Raw genomic sequence first — 13,437 nt, forward strand, 5'->3', positions numbered from 1 at the left:
GGAATAAACGCATGGGTGCGCACGACCGAATACCTCTGATCCAGCAAACTCCAGGCAAAGCACTGTTACATTCGCCGGCGGAGCCTTCCGGAACTCAACCCTCCGGCCAGATCACGAGTCCAGGCCTCCGGTAGGTCCTCCTCTTCACGCAAGAGAGGCCCTACGACCGCCGCCTTTATTCAGGCCGGACCCCCACGTCGGCGACCATCCCGGGCTGGCCAACCCAACCCTCCACCGGCGACACCATCGCCGGCTTCCATGCACCTCCATCTCACCGCCGGCTGGCGATGATAGATCAAAAATCCACCACCACCAACCGCAGGCGACCCTCTCCGGCGAAGAAGAGGCCACCTCCTCCGTCAAACCCAAGGCTGCTGCCCCGGGCGCCCTCGTGTCGCGGAAGATGCCCGAGATCACCTCCACGCACCAACGAGAGGCGGGGGTGGATGGCATGGCGCAGACCGAGGGTCTGGCCGCCGCCCACCACCAACCCCTGCCGGAGTGCTGCGGGAAGCTGACGAGAAGAGGGAGACCGCAGCGCCGCCAATCCCACCCGCGCCGACCGGTCCGCCAGGGGACAGCCGACGGGAGGAGGGCCGCCGCCACCGTCGCCCATCCCACGCGCGTCTGCTCCGCCAAGCATCGAGGAGGTGGGGATCCGGCCGCCGATCTGCACGCGGCGACGAGGAAGAGCCCCCGCCGCCGCCACGCCCCGAGGGACTTTGCCCCCGGCGGCGCTACCGGCGGCGGCGGCGGAGGGCGGGGTGCGGGAGGGTTAGGGTTGGGGGCGGAGGGGGTTGGCAGCGGCGGCGGAGGGCGGGGTGCGGGAGGGTTAGGGTTGGCGGCGGAGGGCGGGGTGCGGGGTCCTAGGACGATGAGCTTAGCGGGGTTAGGGTTTCAGCATCGAGGAGGTGGGGATCAAGGCACTCCTTATATGATTAGTCTTTCACACTTGTGATTCTACCACCGGTCTCTCACTCGTGTTATTCTACCGATCGTATACCGATATTCCTCTCGGGGATTCTACCGCGTGTCTTTCTCTTGAGAGATTCTATCGCGATAGTGGTTCGGGCTATCGGGAGTAAACCGCAATTGTATCGGGTTGTGTTACGTGCGTTCGCCGTGTTCTTCGTGTTCATCCCTTACCCCCTCTTATTCTTGTTCAATTCTTGAGATCGGGCAACCCACGTGGCCTTAGGCCCATCACCACCCTGTGGTGGCGAACACTGAGGGCATGGCCACCAGCCCACCACCAGCATGGAGCGTGGTGGTGGCGCGGAGCTCTCCATCCGTGCATTGCCTAGAACCTCTTGCGCTCCTCCGTGTAGAGAGGGTTGGCCCTCTCGTTGCGCGACATAAATTGTTGACGCTGGTGAGGACTGGCGGCACGGGAATGTCCCCATGGCTGATATGCCAGCATTTCGACATCCAGGTGTCCAGCATCTCGATGATGTGGAGGTCGGCCAAGTCGTGGGCATCAGCGACAGGCGTGCCCAACAGTTTTTGGACCTCGTGGATAGATGGAGGTGCTGCTAGGAGCGGCCCGGTACTCCGGTAGAGATGCTCTTACACGTCCCAAATTAGTTCATATATTGCTTTAATTTTAACGTTGTGCAATGGTAACTTTCTTAAAGTGGGACTGGGATCCCATCGTATGATCATTAACTTCCCAAACAACAAGCGAGGATGACCACATATGGTGCTTGTGTTGTGAACTCGTAACTTCTGTTGGAATGGAATGTACATCGAATGATCATTCAAGCAACAAGTGCACTAAGCTTAACTCAAGGATGAACACATATGGTGATCTTCAATAAATATACGTATCAATGTTCATATCTGAGATGTATGTTTTACTACAGTTGTTCCTTGATACATGGGCCAATACAAATATATATCACAGTAGAAGAAAAAAAAAGCATCAGGAATTTCTTTGCACAGCAGTCTGCACAAAGAATATTCAGTTCTTTCTAAAAAAAAGATTATTAACCTCACGGTAAAAAAAAACAGAAAATAAATAAGAATGGGTATCTCTAGTTCATTCGAAATCTACTAACCAGCAATCATCTACACACATTTACCTTATATAAGAACGACAATGCCTCGCCAGTTAGTACAAGACATCGCCGCATGCCCACATCCAACCAGTCTTTTCCTCCACCAGTTTACTACAAATCCCACAAGACACTGCTAGATCATATGACATCCCAGACTCCCGTCGGGGTCAAGGGATATGTACGAATCCACCCTCAATGCTCAGTTCCTTGTTCAGTTTGACATCTTTACGGCATACGCCAGCTCCTGAAAGTGGAACCGCAATGTGCAAAGAGTTAAAGATCAAGCAATACAACTGTGGAGCACTATGCATAAATGCAATTCATTGAACTTCTGCGTTCTCACCAAATCACCATTGGGGGAAGTGAACTGAGAACATATGTCAGAAAGGCGTTCCTCCCCTGCAAGCTTTGCCTTTTCAGAACTGATTTTGTTCCGATCGCTACGTGGAGGCTTCACTGCGTACATCTCAACTTCTTCATCCTTGTGAGATGTCTGGCCAGCGACGAACTAAAACCATGCGCAGAAGTTACTTTAATTATATGATAGTTCTGGCTAGTGTATCAAGGTCACAACATGTCAATAAAAGTAAGGGCTCACCTGACAAAGATGTTTGACCGAGAGAGTTGGGCCGCAGCATAAGTACGACTTCTCCAAATTTGGCATAGTTTGTCCATCCAGCGGAATCAGAAAAAGATGTACTCCACGCTGTCAAATATAATCAGTAACTGATGCAGATAAAAAATTCAGAAGAACGAGCAACGTGGAAATAGTATGTTTTCTGATTACCTCGCCGTCATTGTCATCAGAAGTACGAAGACAGTCAACCAACTTGATCGTGCGACCACCCTTGACCACCCTACCATTTGAATTGCTAAAATTGCCATGGCGAGTCTGACTACGAGTACCATTCTTACCCCATGCTCGCAGAGGAGATGTGCTGAAATTTTCTCTGGTGATTCCTACATCATCATCATCAGCAACCTCATCACTGCATCCTGCTCGAGCAGGTGAGGAACGTGGCGTTGGCCATTTGGGCAACCTTTTCTGTTTTTTCTCTGGGGAGCTCTCCTCAGCAGATGATGACTCTTTGCCATAGTTTTCACCATTTCCTTCTTGCTCATCATTAGAACAGGACAGACCAACATCATGGGAACTGGCCCTGCCTCTGCCACGAAGATACTTACTCTGCCCATTAGCCCGCATGTTACGCCGTGATCTTCTTACAAATGCAGCAGCAGTGGCTTTGGCAGTAAACTTCTGTCCAATCACTTCTGACTGTTTCTGGAAAGCCTCGGCAATGGAAGCTTGAATCTACACACATTTTTTAATGAGAAAACTATGTGAGGTTGTTCTACAAAATGGAAGGTATGTAAAGTTGAAGGAAATAAACTGCACAGCTAAGAAACCATGGTTGTATAAAAGTGTTGTCAATTGTTTCTCTTGGATCATTATGTGTGTCAGATTGTAATAGGTGATGCAGTTGATCTTAGAAGCATTACATAATAAAGATAGGCCTCTTCTTTTCAAAAAATAATTCTTTTGTTTATAAAGTGTTCTTCTATCCTGTTGAGGAATTCCAGTGTGACCAAGAAATAACTTGCTGTCTAACACTCATGCTTCTTCGTCCAATTTTGGGGCCGTTGTTACTAATTTACGAAAACCAAAATGACACACGAGTGCAATAAACATGACAACATTAAAGATGCACCAATTGGGCCAATACACCAGGGCAATGAAGCTAAAACTTAAGGTAACATTTTTCTTAGCTGAGCCTCTGGTTAATTTTTCAACAAGTTTACTCCTATTTCTCGAGAATACAACAAGATTACTCCTAAACGTAGTTATTTTGGTGTGCTCGGGTTTAAAAGTGATTGATAATATCACTCGGGAAGTTGCTATTTATTGCTGCATCATGAGGTCCAGTGCAATGCAAGCCAGGCAGGAGCTCCAAAATTTCAAGGCAGACTCTGAATACTGTCTGGACTAGGATTGCAGCTTCACCATTATGGACACCGGTAAAAGTAACAAAGCATTTTTTTTCAAACCCAAATTCTCTTAGTATTAACATTCCTCTCTAATTTGATTTGCTGTTATCTTAGGCTTCCAACATCACAAGCATAAAGAGCAATAAATAGAGAGGGTTCCCTTAAAAACATCAGAGAAGGACCCATACCAAGTCCATGTGTGTGGAACAGGAAATAGTCAACGAGTAATGCTACAGCTACGGACAGGTTCTACAAAAATTGCTTACGGACTCACTCGCTCGCACAGCAGGGATGAGAACAGAAACGTGGCCCAGATTTCCAGCAAGCCAACCAACAAATCTCAGGTATATCTGTAAAGTGTCCCGTAACCCACCAGATTATTGATAGTCAACCAGTGAAACAAAGGACTAATGGGTATTGACACCACAAGATGAAATTGAAGCTATAACCAATGAGTTGCCCTATAATGGTACTGCACAACCTAATCTATTCCCACATAGATTCACGAGTCCTGGAACTTGTTATGGTTACAGGATCCATAGAAACAAATGGGGTTGGAGATGCAGGAGGTTTTAGTTTCACCAATTATGGGCAAGTGGAGCCACACCCGTCTTGGAGGCTGAGTCAGACAGGGATTTGTCACACATGCACGCCCGTCCCTCCATGAAATCAGGAAGGGGCACACTGGGATTTGGACTCCACCTGCCCTGCATGACATCTTATTTGGCCGAATGTTTAGTCACTGGTTACCCAGATTGGTTTCTCTTTCTGTTGAGTCGGTTTTGGGAATCAAAGTTAAGAGTTGTTATGAACATGATCCAGCTTTCCATTGATATCCAAGTCTTGTGGGTCAGCCAAGCTGGGTCCATATTCTGGCGGCACCCTGTACCAAGACCATGTTTTCAGAAACCAATCCACACTATCAAATTTCTAGTTCTTGAGTTAGCCATGGTGCAAGCATCCGAGAATTGGGCTATCCTGTGCAGCATAACATCCTTAGTTCTCGAGTTTTCCTGTGGAATTTGTATTTAGTGTTGCAAGGGAGAAAACCAGCTCGGATAAGGGGGCTCCAATCCCACAGCGATACCTGAACCAAAATACCGGAAGCAGAAGAAAAATAAAAGAGTAAAAGAAGAAAGTCAAAGGAGGTCAAAGTGAAGGCCATTCGTGGAAGGATAAGAGCCATGGTCCACCATGGACCATGAACCAAGACAACCTCCTACCTTTTAAGGGGTCTATATACCAATCAAGTCTTTGTTGTCCTTGGGTGCGATCAAAATTTCTCAAGACAATCCTATTTGAGACTGGCCGTGTGAGGAATAATTCTTTCAACGACTGGTCGCGGAAAGAAGGGTGTTGGGGGAATACCAAATGGGTAAGCCCAAGGCATGAATATATCCTAGTAGGCCAGGGTGGCCCACGTGGTAGCTGTGCCAGCTGACACACCTGGCACCCAGCCTGGTGGAAGGAAGATTAAGGCCCATACGATTTATGGAAGGTCCAAGACGGAGTCTGCCTGAAGACCTAGTGTTGTGCGCCTTGGAGTACAAGACACAGCATGTCAGCCTGATTATTCTAGGACTCTTTACTTACCGCCTTACATCTTCCGTGTAAACCCTAGGACCGGCTCCCTATATAAAGCCGGCCTACGGGTGCCCTTAGGGCACAGCTCATCTTCCAACATGTACACGTATCCGCATATACTGACTTATAGCAGGAATATGGATCTTGCACCGCAAGGGATCCGAACCTGGGTAAACATGTGCAATCTCGCTCCCGGATCATCCATCGCCTACGCTCTCTCTCTCACTCTCATCTCCGTTAGCCACCCTAGATGGCTCCCGCCGTGACAATACCACGACAAAGGATCGTGAAGGAAGTTTGTGCTGCGTCGAAGAATCAGTCCATCGTCACAACCCCGAGCAACAACCATTTCTAGTCTCGTCCCTTAAGGGGATTACACCCATCTCAAAGAAGTGAGCCTAACTCAGTAAGTGAAGTGGATGTACAAAACCACCACCTGGGCTCAAATCCTCAAGGATGCGAATTTGGGTTCTTATCATCACGAAGAACACCACCACCCGCTCTGCCACTTCCCTTTCAAAAATGAAAAACAGGATTACGCTCGACTGGACAAGTTGTGGCAAAACAAACACGGTCACTAACAAAATCTTGGATCACTCATGTTAGTGCTTGATGCCTGGCAAAACGGTCGTTGAGCGTGTCTTCTTACTTAAGCAGCGTTTTTTCACTACGACAACAAACAGTGGATCTACTTTTTGTGTGGTCAAGTAGCGAGGGACCAAAGCATAATGTTGGGTGGATTCGAATGCGTGAAGGTTATCATGATCAAGTCAGAGTTCGGCCGCATTATCCATCAGGTTGCGCAGATTCCACTTATATCAGGTTATACGTCGGTGAAGATCCACAGTCTCTCTCATTAGACATTTTCTTCAACAAGAAGCAACATTGGGGGCAGAAAGTTGCTCAAATTAACAGTGTTTTGGCTCCACATTTGACTGTTTCATAACCGCATCCTAGACAACAGCATTACGGGAAGTTGCACCTACTAGGTTTATTCCCATGAGAAGAAATAGTAAATATATCTCCATCACAGTATTTGTATGATAATAAAAAAAATAGGTTCATGTGGTTATGTTAAAAACTGGTAGGGAGTATTGTCCATGAAGAACTTGATAAATTTACATAAGACAGAAGTAAAAAAATCAATTTAGCAAAATGAAACAAACCTGCTTATTGCGATCATTCTCCTCGTCGTTGAAGGCAAGTTCCTGGAGCACAGAAAACCGTGTGCACATTGGTATTCCTGAACTATCATATGAACAAAATAAAAATAACAAGAATAGATCCTTGAATACCTCTTCTTCGTACTTGTCAATATCTGGGTATAAAGCTGAAATCAGGGCATCATAATTTGGATCATCTCTCAAAGAACGCCGACTTGCACAGTGTGTGCGACATGATGGGCACTCGTTATTCCTTAACAAAAAAAAATCAGAAGGAAGAAAATTAATACTACCTCCATTCCAAAATAAGTGACTCGGCTTTGTCTAGAACATGTATCTAGACAAAGCTGAGTCACTTATTTAGGAACAGAGAGAATAGTTGATAACAACATTATGAAGCTCAGTACACACACACACTAATAACATTTCAAGCTACAGGTAACATATATATGCAATAACGCGTGATAAAAGGATAACCGCATATGTAACATGTGAAAATCACAAGCCTAGGCTCAGACGGTCAAAACAACAAAATGCTTCAACAGTTCAACAGCAAGCACAAAAGCAAAACCAGCAATAGATAATATATCACATCTTACCCAAGTCGCATTGATTTGTCAATGCATTCCCTGCAGAATCGATGTAGGCACTCCATAACTGTTCTAGTCTTTCGGATGATGCCTAGCAAAGTAGAAGGTCTACCATCAGATTGTTTTTAACTGGAACCATCAGAAAATTTAGCTGAAAGCTCAGTTGCTAACATGGTTAGAGAGTGCATGTAAGCATGATATTGAAGATAAAAAAAACAGTGCATGTGCAAGTAGCATACTTCCCATAAAAATAAATAAGGGAACTAAACATATCTAAGCAGGATCGAGTTTCTTCAAAAGAGAAGGAATGGAGAAAGCTCTTCGCATCGAATTAGTTTGTTTTCTTTTAAGTCGAATGATAGTTTTAGCTGCGCATGAATGGGCTATGGAGAATCTGTTGGTTGTAACTCCTAGTCCAAACATACGGCATGCCCAAGTAGCACATAAGCCCATGAGGTGATTTACAATGCTTAATGTACAACCTTGGGATTTCTAACTAACATATGGTAGATAACAAAGTAGTGAAATATAAACATGATTCCAACCTATATGCTAAACTTTTAGAAAATTGTGACAAGAATAATTCTTCCATAGTGCCATAAGTAAGAGCAGCTTTTTTCTGTACAATTTAAGAAATCAAAGGTTGTATCTGTTTGTTCAGTTACCTAAGCATATGGGACACTGCACTTCTTTGCGTACATCTGACAATTTTACCGGTATAAACCTGCAAGTATGCATGAATGTTCTATCAAATCGTTCAATTTCATTTCATCAATCAATCCTAGAGCATCAATTAAAAATAAGAAATATAGCAAGCAAGTTAAAGACAATACCAACTCTAGGAGAAAGCAAGAAAAAATAGCCATGTTCATGCCAATAGAAAAGAGAATTTCAAGATGCAGCACTAAGTCAAGTAAGAACAATTAATGATACAATACTCAAGCTAGACAGTGAACAAAAGACCTGCACACATATACTAGATGGAAGTGTTCCCAGACACTGTACATAATATGGAATCGAGTGTTTATGTGTAATGGACTAGGTTACATGAGGGTAAATACCGCCGTGAATGCTAAGAAATAAATTTCTAGTTGAGAAGATAACTTTCTAATTAACAATATTGAGGGACTGCATCCCTTAAAGTGGAGCTGACTAGGGCTGGCTGAGTCTAGTGCATGTGTTACTGACCCACATAACATTATGTTTTGCTATTTCAGCTCATGCATGTGAACGCTAACCAAGTACAAACAGATATGTACAAACTCAGAGTTTAGGAACTTGTTTATGATGAAGCTATTGATGCCCAATCGTAGTGTGATAAAACGTTATGATATCAGCAACCATGAAATATAGCTTTTGTTGTTATAGCATGTTTAGCATGCATATATGTTTGATGCTGATTATCTACTGGATTCATCATGTAGTACTTATAACACCCAAGTGCAAAAGCTTCCAACTGATCATTATGCTTATCACACTTGTGATTGCTTTCTCTGATGTGAGATAAGAGAATAGGATTGTAGCATTATTTAATCCCGGCATGTTCTTACTTGCGCATTATTGCCTGGGAGTATCTGGGCACAATATAACCTTGTCAACAAGTCTCCCTTTCTATACATGTTATCGATTGGGCTGAGATCATAGAGGACACAAGGAAGTTCACAGCTCCAAGTACTTTTACCTATCGAAATCAGCGATGGTGAACTACAATACTATGGCAATGATTCCAAGCTAGCAATTGTTGGTTAGGCAGTTAGGCTTTCAAGTTTCCAGCAGTAAAACTTTAGTTAGAAATTGGATGTAGCTTAATCAGCAACCCAATTTCTGCACCCTGAGGTGGAAACATAGAAGTATCCAAAAGCTCAGCCGGGCGTAGTACCAGACTACCAGTTCATACTGAACTGCAGATTTGAAATCTTATCATCACGCACATATGGCGAACCACGAAAGCTCCCCAGTCCTGACACATGCAATTGAGGGCGCCGCACCACGCAGAGCATAAGCCAGGAGAGCAACCCCTCGGAAATTCATCGGCGAAGAAACACGAACCAACACGATTACACAGACGAGCACGCTGCCGACCCAACTGCGCCGCATCACGGGCAGACATGAATGAAGAACGAGAGAAACTAAGACGAGTAATTCTCGAAAAAGAAGAAAAAAAAACTAAGACGAGTGTGGGTGTGGGTGTGGGTGGGGCGGGGGGTGGCTGAGGAATAGTGGCGAGATGGAAGCACATACTCCTTTTCGGTGGCAGCGTCGTCCACCTCCGACTCCGATTCCGACCCCGCCGCAGCAGCCGACTTGGTGTCGATGAAATCTGCGAGCAGAATCAAAACAGCACGGCCATGAGCGCACGAGCGAACATCCAGGAAGGAGGGAAGGGGACAATAGATCGGTCACCGTTGCCGTTGCCGTTGGCCGTGCCGTTCTCCTCCAGCTTGGGCTTCTTCTCAGCGCGCTCGGCCGTCGACGGGGAAGGTGGGCAGTTGTCCCCAACGGCGGAGGACGGTGGGGATGGAGACGGAGAGGATGACGGGGGAGGACGTTTCTGGGCAGGCATTTGGGGGCGGCGGAAGGGGTCGCGGGGAACGCCGGAAGACGGAGGAGGATGTCGTCTGAGATTGAGGGAGGTCTGACGTCTGACGTCTGAGTCTCACCGCCGCTGAACTGCACCACCATTTGCCACGCTTGACTCTAGCAGATCTCGGATAAACGCCCAACGCGCATGACTGGTTTAGGGTTTGAAAAAAATCATCTGCCAATAAAAACCGACATGTTTGAAGTTCCATAAAACGTATTCCCTCCAACCGTCTATAAATAAGTGACTTAACTTTATCCAGATATAATATCATCTAGACGTATTTTTAGTGTATATATACATCCGTATCTAGAAAAAGTTGAGTTACTTATTTTTGGACAAAGGAAGTAGTTCACCTCTCATCTAAAGATTTTTACATGCAGCAAACAAAATCCTAATTAAAAGGGACGCGACAGTAGGGATTTTAATAAAGTTCTGACGGCGGGTTCGCCTGCACCAGAAGAGGCGTCTCACCTCGTGCACCTTAGAGGCATGGAGCCCCAGCTCCAACTGTCCGCCGTAACGGAGCATCGCCTCACTAATGCATGTAAAATGCATATATGAACTTTGTAGTTTATTGATACATATTTTCACAAATTTTATCTTATACTCCCTCCGTTCCTTCATATAAGCCATATAGTTTTTAGAGAAAAGTTTCAAAATACAGAGCTTATTAGGTTTGTTGACAAATTTACCCCTTGCTGGAATTGAGGAGTAGCACTGCCGCATGCAATTTTTTTTTTAAATGGACCGCATGCAATCCCTGGAAATCAGGCTCGTGTGATTGTTTTGCCCCTGTACATACCATTTAATTTCTTTCTCTCTCACGCGGGGTAGCTCTCGGAAGTAGAAATCCTTCTAACGTACATGCAGCCTCACTCTCCGCATGCAATCCTTTTAATAAATGAGAGAAGGATCTGTGGGATTTGTTGACATATTGAATGATGTTTTTGATTGGGGAAGGCAGAGGATCCTAAATTCCCTAATTTTTCTCTCTTTTTATGTCCTTCCATGAAGGGCAATCCTGTCCAAAACCAACGAAAATTGCCTTGAGAGTCCATGCGTTAATTTTCGTGCAAAAACACTATACGGCTTATATCAACGAACGGAGGGAGTATAATGTTATTTTCATGTTTTATATTGTTTTCGGGGATTTTCTAAACAATTTCCTCTCCTCTGGTTATAACTTTGTCTAGCAGAAAACACATTATATTAGTATTTTTTACTTTTCAGGAGGTACAACACACGAAAAATGGCAAAGTCAAGGACACGCTTCGGAAATTTCGAGACAAACAAAATAAGCAAAAGTGGGACACCAGGAGTTAAAAGGGGCTGAAAACTAGGCCCAGTGGTGCGCCCACCCTCTTAGGTCGCGCCACTAGGGATCGTTTCCCCCTCGACCGTTCGATCAGCCTCAATCTTGCGTCACAGACTTCGTTTAACCTAAAAAAAATATGACCCCCAAGGTGTCCTCGAGGAGACGGCGGTGGAGGTCAAAAACACGTAAACAGAGAGTCAGCAGGCCACCGACGGTGGAGAGCGAAGGGGGGAAACGTGCCAAAATCTCCTCTGGTGGACTCCACTCCCCTCCAGCGTGGTCACCATCAGCATCTTCATCAACACCCTCAGCACCATCTTCATCAACCATTTGTAATCTCTTGGAAAACATGATATATATGTGAGGCAACCTATCGTTTTCCTATGAAGTATTGTGCCTCTATGTCTTTGTTTGAGTAGTGACATGTTCTTGGCAATTGTGAAATAATTTTTTGATGGTTGCATATAAGTATTTGTTATGTTCTATGATGATCTCTTGTACTGATATATGAGTGCACAAATACGTTGGGGAATGCATGAGGTTATCACCGTTGCATTATGATAGGAGGACGGATAGCTGGAGCTCGACAGATACCATGTCCCAATTCTTAGATGTTCATATTGTATTAATTTATGGTTAAACAACGGGGTTATAACTATGGGGACTTTTAACTTACAGCGTTGGTTGAACTTTATGTCTTAATAATTACCTTGTTTGCTCTTAACTGGCCTTAAGATCAATCACTAAGGGTGTATTTCCTCATATTTATGGATACACCTATCTATGGCTCCTCTCTAGAAGAAACACCAAAATGACTATACTAAACTTCACTAATTATGATAACCACATAAATGAAATAGCATTTTGCCACAATACTAATGCATGTAAATGCATACATGAATTTCGTAGTTTATTGTACTAAAATCCTTATTATATTACAACTTTATTATATTCATTGGAAGTAACCTATTAATAGTTGCAAAAGTGCTCAAATTCTTATTTTAAACTTTATTGTGTAGGAAATAGGCAAATATGTAAGGAAACCGGTCATTATGGTGAAATCTGGAGTTTCCTAAAATCTATCCCTAGAAAATACTTTTTAAAGATCGCCCAAAATAGACCAGAAGATAGCCTCAAGCGGAAAAAGTGCAAGTGATAGAAGTTGTGGAGAATTTTCAGAAATTTAATTTGACATAAAAAACGCCCCAAACAGAGTTCGTATGCGAAATCGGCGCCTTTTTTACTAAAGGGTACAGAGCTAGTTTTGGAAACCCGAAAATAAGTGACGTGATTGACACAAACTCTTGCCATATTTGATGGATTCGGCCAAGGCACGACTTCATGAACTCATAAAGTACATAGGGGAGTCCTAGAAAGGTTGTAGTGGTGCCCAAGAGCCCTTGGTGTTGGAGATATGCCCAAGAGGCAATAATAAAAGTGGTTATTATATATCTTTATGTTTATGATAAATGTTTATATACCATGCTATAATTGTATTAACCGAAACATTGATACATGTGTGTTATGTAAACAACAATGAGTCCCTAGTAAGCCTCTTAACTAGCTTGTTGATTAATATATGATTAGTTTCATAATCATGAACATTGGATGTTATTAATAACAAGGTTATGTCATTATATGAATGATTTAATGGACACACCCAATTAAGCGTAGCATAAGATCATGTCATTAAGTTATTTGCTATAAGCTTTCGATACATAGTTACCTAGTCCTTTCGACCATGAGATCATGTAAATCACTTATACCGGAAAGGTACTTTGATTACATCAAACGCCACTGCGTAAATGGGTGGTTATAAAGGTGGGATTAAGTATCCAGAAAGTATGAGTTGAGGCATATGGATCAACAGTGGGATTTGTCCATCCCGATGACGGATAGATATACTCTGGGCCCTCTCGGTGGAATGTCGTCTAATTAGCTTGCAAGCATATCAATAAGTTCATAAGAGACTACATATCACGATACGAGTAAAGAGTACTTGTCAGGAGACGAGGTTGAACAAGGTATAGAGAGATACCGATGATCAAACCTCGGACAAGTAAAATATCGTGTGACAAAGGGAATTGGTATCGTATGTGAATGGTTCATTCGATCACTAAGTCATCGTTGAATATGTGGGAGCCATTATGGATCTCCA

General features: G+C 44.1%; 1 protein-coding gene across 1 annotated transcript; it reads right to left on the reverse strand.

Annotated features, from left to right (window-relative positions):
- Positions 1–1,804: 1,804 nt before the first annotated feature.
- Positions 1,805–10,091, reverse strand: LOC127326168 (putative E3 ubiquitin-protein ligase RING1b). The gene is made up of 10 exons (XM_051353032.2): positions 9,784–10,091; positions 9,622–9,700; positions 8,046–8,104; positions 7,390–7,471; positions 6,923–7,043; positions 6,794–6,835; positions 2,845–3,369; positions 2,656–2,763; positions 2,401–2,565; positions 1,805–2,301 (listed from the first exon to the last, which is right to left on the reverse strand). The coding sequence occupies exons 1-10, from the start codon at positions 9,941–9,943 to the stop codon at positions 2,269–2,271; spliced, it is 1,374 nt and encodes a 457-aa protein (XP_051208992.1). The 5' UTR covers positions 9,944–10,091; the 3' UTR covers positions 1,805–2,268.
- Positions 10,092–13,437: the final 3,346 nt, after the last annotated feature.

The sequence above is a fragment of the Lolium perenne genome, chromosome 4, assembly GCF_019359855.2.
Source record: "Lolium perenne isolate Kyuss_39 chromosome 4, Kyuss_2.0, whole genome shotgun sequence".
In the NCBI taxonomy this organism is placed as follows: Eukaryota; Viridiplantae; Streptophyta; class Magnoliopsida; order Poales; family Poaceae; genus Lolium; species Lolium perenne.